The 9011-nt window shown below is 30.5% G+C and overlaps 1 protein-coding gene across 1 annotated transcript; it reads left to right on the top strand.

The window, feature by feature from the left end:
• The first annotated feature begins 2160 nt into the window (after nucleotides 1-2160).
• Nucleotides 2161-5296, top strand: LOC106102979. The gene is made up of 6 exons (XM_013282605.1): nucleotides 2161-2247; nucleotides 3218-3636; nucleotides 3719-3821; nucleotides 4354-4449; nucleotides 4803-4958; nucleotides 5240-5296. The coding sequence occupies exons 1-6, from the start codon at nucleotides 2161-2163 to the stop codon at nucleotides 5294-5296; spliced, it is 918 nt and encodes a 305-aa protein (XP_013138059.1).
• The last annotated feature ends 3715 nt before the right edge of the window (nucleotides 5297-9011 follow it).

Below are 9011 nucleotides of genomic sequence, written 5' to 3'. Positions count from 1 at the left end.
TCGAAAGACAAGCTGTTTCTCGGGAGTATCCGCTTGCCGATAAATAGAATATAGATTAGAAAATTAGTGGACAATCATTTTTATGTTTATATTATTTAATTAGTTCCTTTTTTACTTTTTGTTTTTAATATTTGTGTTTTGTTTAACTTAAGCTTTGGTTTCTTTTAATTTATAACTATGATTGTCACATGAAATCTCCCTAAGTATTAGATAGCATGTAACTGTAAATTTAAAATATTACTTTAATTTAAGAACAGCAATAAAGGCTTATTTTATTTATTTTATTTAAATGTTTTTATTAATTTTTTCTAAAATGTTTAAATCAGGTTAATGAATTATTTAAACCTGTTCGTTTATTTTGATTAAATGTAAAGTAGTATCATCTTCTTTGTTTCTCCTTTCGAATCACATCTTGCACTCTTTTGTTTCGCGCCTTAAATTTTCTTTGTTTTTTTTTTTATTATTTGAAGACATTGTTCTCGATGGCCAGTTCTCAGTATTACAAAATTGTAACTTAGATAATTACCAATAATACAAAAATCTCTTTTATAAATAATAATACTATATTAAATCACTACCCTTTTATATTTTAAATAATATAATTAATCACACAAACGCCTATTTTATTAGCGCCATCTAGTGACCGATGTTGTCTGAACACATTAAATAAATTGGCTTTTGTATTTTTTATTTCTTGAAGAAAACCTGACTTTAGATATCTGTATCTTATTCAAGTTTGATATTTATTGATTCTATATGAATATCTCTTGAATTATTCATAACTTCAGTAGTACCCAGATGGTTCCTGATGTAAACGAACCGTAAATAAAGTTAACAGAAAAACGTCCTGAATTGCCAGAATCGTTTACCGTAGATACAAATAAAATATTTTGTTACGACCTAAATAAGTTTTTCGTTTATTTCATTATTCAAGCTATTATTTGTACCTAATGTTTAATAGCCTTTTTTATTAGAATTTGTTAGCGCTAAAACATTTTATAAAAATTGACAATTAAAATTTCACTGTTATAAATGTTTGGTTATTCATCTCAAGAAAGAGCAAATTATTTATCAGTAATTATGACAAATTAACCTATAAATTCTTACGAATAAAAATGCCTGAATGAAAATAAAATGTTTCCTTGTATTTTCCTTGTTGTCTTCCTCGTTCGAATGGTAGCAGATTGTGACGAACATTACACTTTCCTCCGAAGGAAAAATCGTATCAATCCGCATCAGTAGCATCAGAGGGATAATGCCGTTAAAACTTTAAAATGTCGCTCTCAATTCCTTAATACCGAATTTTTAAATTTCATATAGCGCCCCTTACAGGAAAAAATAGCAAAAATGTACTACATTAAATTTACTATGGTTTTCAGGGAGTATCATTCTGTGTAATACGTGATTCGGTTTTTGCATTTTGTTGCTTATTAACATAGAAATGACAGCAAAACTTTAAAAATTACTCTATAATTGCATGCACTGCTAACTCGAGTCGAGTAATGTGCAATTTTTTTATAAAAATCCATTTGTAATTGTAAGTTTCGAATGAAAACCTTTGAGGTTAATTAAATAATTAAACAAACAACAGGTCTGCAATAGAGGTACTGTAGTTACTAATTGTGGACATGGATTAAATAGCAAATTAAAGAGAAGTATCGTTTAATCAAGATTAATTATTAGCTAACGTAATTTTTTAAAACTTGTATCTATATAAAGGGATTTTTACAAACTTTCGTCTAATTTACGTTTTTCCTTTCAAAGAGCTAAGTTAATTAACTACAATAATTAACATTTAAATAAAGAAACTGTGACGTTTTAAAATAGCTGTTCTTCGGCAATTTAACAAAAATGTCCGATGAATACGTATTGTAAGTTATTTCGTTTTTGAAATTATAATATGTATTTGCTTTATTGTTCATACTTATTTTGTACCCGTCCTTTTCTTTTTTTAAATCGAAGTAAATCGTATAATTTCAACGTTTTCTTTTCAGACAGTCACCTAAGAAACAAAAGTTTTACAGCTATTTAGCATTTATTATGTCTGTATATTCTCTATTCAATCCGACTTGGTGGGGTTATAAAGAAAATAATCTAATAGGTAAAATCAACGCTTTTGTTGTTAGAACATTCGGACCTGTTTGTTTTATTTCACAAACCATGTATCTGTGTATTAACTATAGGAAGCTGGCAATCTCAACTCTGCTGTCGATTTTCTCTATTATGCCAGCTACTTTTTTGACAAATGTAAGTTTTTTCTCTTTTGTGAGTCTTGTTAAAATGGAAAAGACAAAAGATATTTAATATTTTAAGGAAATATAGGTTGAAGGACAATTTTCTTACAGACGTGTCTTTTTTGTGCGCAAAGAAGTTGCTATGAGAATCTAATGAAAAAATTTATGACTAGAATTCATCTAAATAACTACAAGCACGGTAACGATGATGTAGAGAAGGTAACATTGCATTTTATGGTATAAAAATTTGATAATTTTGATATCTTAGTAAAGTATGAATAGTTAGAATCTGTTAGTACATTAAATTAGAGAAAAAAGATAAAAGATTTATATTTTTAGATTTTTGTTTGTATTGAAATAACTCAAAAACTACTGGGCCAGTTTCAAAACTTCTTTCACTGTTAAAAAGCCACGTTATCAGGGAGTAACATAGGCTATATCTTTTTTTTTATTTCACGCGGATGAAGCAACAGCTAGTACTCGTAGATTGATAATTTAATTTACATACTTCCGGTTTGTTATAAAAATGAAGATTATAAAAATTGTTTTTAAAAACATGTGAAAACAGGAAGATACGACAATAGAGGAAGCGATGTGCGCGTTTTGTTATGTTTATTGTTTGCTTTGTGACAGAACTGAAATGTTGTCGTTTGCAGTTGACTACTGTTTGCTAGGAACTGAGTTTGCAGTTAAGTTGTAAAGAATTGCGTATGAACTTAGTCAAAAACCAGACTCTAATTTTGAACTTGTGTTGCAAATTTCGCGCATTAGAGTAGGCGCATACATTTAACTAAACTATCGCACAACTGTTGTACGATTGTCGATTGTTTTACTGTCCATTCAGTATTCAGTATGCGCACCTCCATCAAAGATAATAGGAATCAAAGCACGACTAAACATTTGTGGGATATTTGAGTCAAAGATCTGCGAGCTCTTATATAACTTTTAATTCTATTAATTTAAAAGTTGGAACGATTTTTCAGGAACTAATAAAAATAGAATATTACACGAGACGAGTAACTTATTATTTAACAGTTTGCTTGATGTCTGTTTGCACGTTATGGATCATATTACCAATTATTAATAATAACAAAAATAAAGATGCAATTGCGAACAAAACAGTTATAATGCAAACTAGTATATATCTGTGGATGCCTTTTGATTATGAATATAATTACACGAATTGGATTATTATTCATATTAGTAATACTTACGTTGCTACTACTGGAAGTATTGTTCTGATAATGTTCAATTTGGCCTTCAATATGGTCTTATTTCATCTAATTGGCCACATAAAAAACTTAAAAAGAAAACTTGAAAGGGAATTTTCCATGCCACTGACTGAGAAAGAGGTTAAACAAAAGCTTTCTGCTTTGGTGGATTATCATAATTTTATATTACGGTTGGTCATTTATTTTATACACTATGTTTTATCGGCACACTTTAACGGTAAAATTGTAATTTATTTATTTGTTTATTATTAGAATTTTTGAGGAAATTCAAGATGCTTTTGGATTACATGTAACTGGGAATTATTGTCAGAATTTATTGGGGGACAGCCTTATCTTATATCAAATCATGTTTGGGGTGAGTACCTTCTATGATATGTCAATAACTGAATTCATTCCATTTTTTTTACAAATATATGTATCCTATTATACTTTATACTAATATAATAAAGCGTAAACACTACTAAACTAAACTACTTTGTGGCGTAGGATGTCAGCAATCACAGCGTATTTGTGAATAATTCTTTCTTTAATAAAAATGCTTACACTTCGACACGCTTTAGGCTGTATATTTTCACGCCATAAAACTAAGGAGGGAAAACAATCGAAAAAAAAACTTCATGTGAGAAAGAGACCATAAACTACAAGCTGACACCAAGAAAGCAAAGTTGTCATTTAAGCATTTGAATTTTGACATTTAACAAAAGTAAACATTTTTTTTTTAATTTCATGCGGATGGAGCCGCATAGGAACAGCTAGTATGTTATGACGTTAAATACTTTGTGATAATTTATGTTTTACAATTTTATTAACTTGATGTTTCTTCAAAAAAAAATTTAAAACTAATGTTTCGATGTTTCTTAAGCATGTTTTGATCATTTTTATTACAGGAAGAAGGTTATTGGTTGACCTATGGGATGATGTTATTAGCATATTTAGGTAGTCTTGTATTGTTGTCTTTTGTAATAGAGGAAATACGTATACAGGTAAAATATAGTAATCTAATCTAACTAATATTATAAATTCGAAAGTTTTGATGGATGGATGGATGTTTGTTAGAGTTTGTAGCCTAAACGGCTGAACGGATTTCGGTGAAATTTGGTACAGATGTAGAGGATAGTCTGGAAGAACACATAGGCTTTTGTTTTTTTAATCCCACGCGGATGGAGTCGCGAGCGAAAGCTAGTATACAACTAAAAACACAATACAGTGTTTATTCTGTTTGTACTAATATAAGTTAGTACTGAATGAATGCTTGATAGATTTTGACGTGTCATTGAATTCACATTCTTCTCTGGAGTCAAATTTCGAGTACAGTTATTGTTTTTATTTTTATTAGAGTGACATGTTGCCTGATACAGCATACAATATGGAATGGCAGTGTATGGATGTTTCTAACAAAAAAATATTTGTATTGATCTTGGCGCGAATGCAACCTCCTATGGAATTTATTTCTGCAGGCGGACTTATAGCTGGTGTACGACCAATGATTGCTGTAAGTTAAGTATTTTTACAATATTCTGTTAATGTATATGTATACATTTTGTAATCTATACTACTCCAAAACTAACGGGTAGATTTTAAAAAATCTTGCACTATTAAAAAGTTATCTTATCAGTGAGTAACATATGGTATACATATACTGTATTTTAATATAATGTTTAATACGACGTAGACGAAGTCGCGAGCAACAGCTATTTCTATATGAAATATAATGACAAAAACATACGCCCTATGTGAAGAAATTTAAATAAATGTTTTATATGTTTTTTTCAGATTGTAAAATCTACATTTTCATATTACGTTATGCTAAAATCAACGGTCAACTCGTAACTCCATAATTATAGGACTGGATTAGTAATTTACTAATAAAATCTAAATAGAATATTATTAAATGAACAATAGAATAAGACTTTCTATTTGTAGGAACTAATACTCTCAAGTTCTACAACTAATTCAAATCTACTAAAACTAATTAGAGATGCAGTATTTTTAATATCTGCTTTTATATATTTAGAGTAAATATAAATAAAATAAAAATTACATAAAATAAAATCCCTTTTATGTACAAAACTTTATCTCCTATACGAAGCAAGTTTCACGTAGCACTAAGCTTACTGTAAAGAAAGCTTAAGACATTTATAAGGATTCCGTGCACCAATTGTTTTTCTAATATACTTAACGGACTTAACGCTGCGTTATTGTTTTTTGTAGTCCTTACTTGTAAACTCATTTACACGCAAGAGGAAAAGTAAATGTTAACTAAAAAAAAGCGCTAAGAAACACTAATTATATGCTCAAAGTATTTACTGGTATTCTAATATGTTTTTAAAGGCCAGATAAAAGTTAAAACTTTGTTCCTGTCACGAATGGGCCAGCTCGCCAGGTGTAATACCACGACCACACAGAAAACAGGCGTGAAGTGGAAGCAATTTCGGGTTTCGTCTGATGAGCGTGGTGCCGGAGACCTAATTTTAGTCCCTTTCCCTTTCCGACATTTTCTTAAGAGGAAATGATGGTAAGAAAAAGAGGGTTTGACGGTGGAAGAGATGCATAGGAAGGGGAAATCCCCTCTTTATATGCGTCTCGTCCTCCGTCAATTTAGGGTAAGCAACGCATCTGCAATTGCGGATGTTTATATGCAGCGGTCGCTTACTATTTTGGTAGGTTGAGGTGGCCGCTTACTCGTTTGCCACTATATTTTATAAAAAAAAAAAATTGATCGATTACTATTGATAGGTCACTGTCAACATTATTACTGGTCTTTCTTTTGGAAAGCAAATTCCCGTCTCAAAGAAATGCAACTAAACGTTTTGTGGTATGCGGATGGGAATTCAACAAAGAGAAACTTTTAGTAGCCGCGACGTTTATTTTGTGAAGATAATAAAACATTGGATACAGTGTTTGTTCCTGAGTGTTTATGATTTGAGCGTAAATAATTTTACTTGAACAAAGTTTTAAACCATCGTTACCTGTGTGGTATTCATAAGACATGTTACCATTTTATATTGTGTAAAAATATACTGAGAGGTTGGTTACTCACATATGTAGATTATTTTTAATCTACTTAATAAATAACTTGTATTTTATTTCAAATCATGTATAACAAATAGTTTGATTTAAATTATAACAATTTTATAATCCAATATCAATAAGAACTTGAATTTCAACTCCACGTGGAATTGAAAAAAATTGAGTAGCCTATGGTTCTTCCAGAATATCCTCAACATCTATGCCAAAATTCATCCAATTTGGCTACAAACTCTAACAAACATCCATCCATCTAAACTTTCGCATTTATAATATTAGTGAGATTTATTTAATGGTTTAGTGATTTAATTTATCGTTGAAAAGGACTGATTAATAAAGAGACGACACAAAATGGACGATGAAAAGTTTTATGAAGTATAAACAAGAAAACGAGGTTCAAGAACAAGATCCGGAGTAACGAGTTTATCTTGGATGAAATAAATTTTGGTTTCATTTATAAAACAGAAATAGAAAGTTCAAACATTTATTCCAACTATAAGCGACTATTATGTACGTACATAAAAAATGTCAAATTCATTCCTTTTCTCCTATTAAAAGAGTAAAATTATTAACGTTAGACCCCAAATGTTAATATTTTGGTATGATGATACCATTTGCAAATACCGAATAGTTACATTACTTGTACAAGTAATTTCCTTACAATGAAGATAAATCATTTCAATTAATGACACTTGTGCTCGCACAATTGTTTCGGAATATTCGGATATCGCCATCTGTTAAACGTTAACGAGGCATTCAAGTAAACGCGTTGAAAATTCCACGTATTCACGGGTACGATTCAAACAACCTGACGCGATTTTCAAACTGCAGGAACAAATAAAAAGATGTAGTAACTCTTTATTATTATTTTATCAAGAAATTCGAAAGAATTAAAAAAAAAGACTTACCGTTTACATTAAGTACAATAAAGAACAAAGAAAGAGTAGAATATTTGTGATACAATCTAATCTTCAAAAGAATTTCTAAACAGTTACTATGTGGACTGATTAGACGCAACAAGAAGGAAGCAAATACGAGTACAAGCCTATACATAAGACATGTTTTATCGAATTATGGTCTTATGTGACGCCGCACGCAAGAAAACAAAGATGGTTTGGTCGATCTCTGTATGCAAATTCCGAATATTTTTCATGTCTCTTAGGGCCTGTCGCACCAAATTGTAAATTGTCTTGTAACAATCCAACGTGTAAAATATGTGATAAATATGTTAAATATCGGATTTTATTACCTTATCTGATAGTGACGACATTTTTAAGCAGTGGTGGGAAAGGGCCTTAATCTCTTAATTTGTTTCTTAATATAATATTCCATGCGCAGATTCATACACAATTTAACAAGAACCTATCGGAATCAAAGTCGCTTATATAAAGTTAAAATACGTTATCGTGTTCTTACAGTAGATTGAACATTTGCATTGTAGAATAGAATATTTGTAGAGAAATCTAAAAGCGACTTACTGGCGGTGATAGTGACATATCTCAACGCTAGGGTTACACTCGGAGTTACATACCAAAGAGACCTTTAAGATTACTGACTAGATGTAATTTCATAATTTTTTTGTAATGTTAATTACCGAAATTTTAAATTGTCCGTGACACTTCGCCCGTGACTCTTAGCATAAGATTCAAAATATCTTGTGTATCTTGTCCAATCAAATTCAATCTAGACGTTTCAAAAACGAATTAATGTACACGTTAATACGATGCCACAAAGATGTTTTTGTTTTTTTTTCTCAGTGACTAACAATGTAAGCTAAACAAAGCGTGTTGCATTTTATACCGCGACGTCAACGTTGGGAATATTTCATAAAGAAAACTAAACTAATAAGTATTACGGAAGTAAAAGAGTATATCAAAGGCGTACATATTTTGTAGTATAAGTTAATCCTAAATACATTTTCATTTAGAAGTTATCAACGTGAACGGGTACGTTTTTATAGCTAGGTCTGTCATAGATTTTCAGAGTAAGTACAAAACTTGTAATTTCATGTTTTAATATCTAAAAAGGTCACATATTTCGGTAAATAGAATTCAGGGAAGAAAATAAAAAAACCCACCGCTTGTCTGAAAACAAATGTGTTACGGGAAACGCTACGTAGCGCTACGAAAACAAAAGCGACATGCTCCCGCACACGAGCCCCGAAAGCAAATCATTGTTGTTTCACATCACATGGCGACGTGCGACCCACTGCTGAATTAATTATGATTCCGCCTGTGAAAATACGAGGGATTTTTGAGTGTTTTATCTAAATTTGAAGGAATACAATATTGTAAAACAATTAGGTACACAATTATATTTTTGAACAATGCTAATTTTATAATAATCTAGCTTTCGCCCGCGACTCCATCCGCGCGGTACACTGTACAGACTTTTCAATAATAATTTACGATGACAATTACCGTCAAATCGTTAGGTCATATTAATAAACAAACATTTTTGAATGTCTCTTTTGAAACGACTGTAACGACACTTTTATTGACTTCTTAAGTTTGTAAGT

This window comes from Papilio polytes, unplaced genomic scaffold, assembly GCF_000836215.1.
Source record: "Papilio polytes unplaced genomic scaffold, Ppol_1.0 DF823879.1, whole genome shotgun sequence".
Classification (NCBI taxonomy): Eukaryota; Metazoa; Arthropoda; class Insecta; order Lepidoptera; family Papilionidae; genus Papilio; species Papilio polytes.
This window is presented reverse-complemented; position numbering and strand designations above follow the sequence as displayed.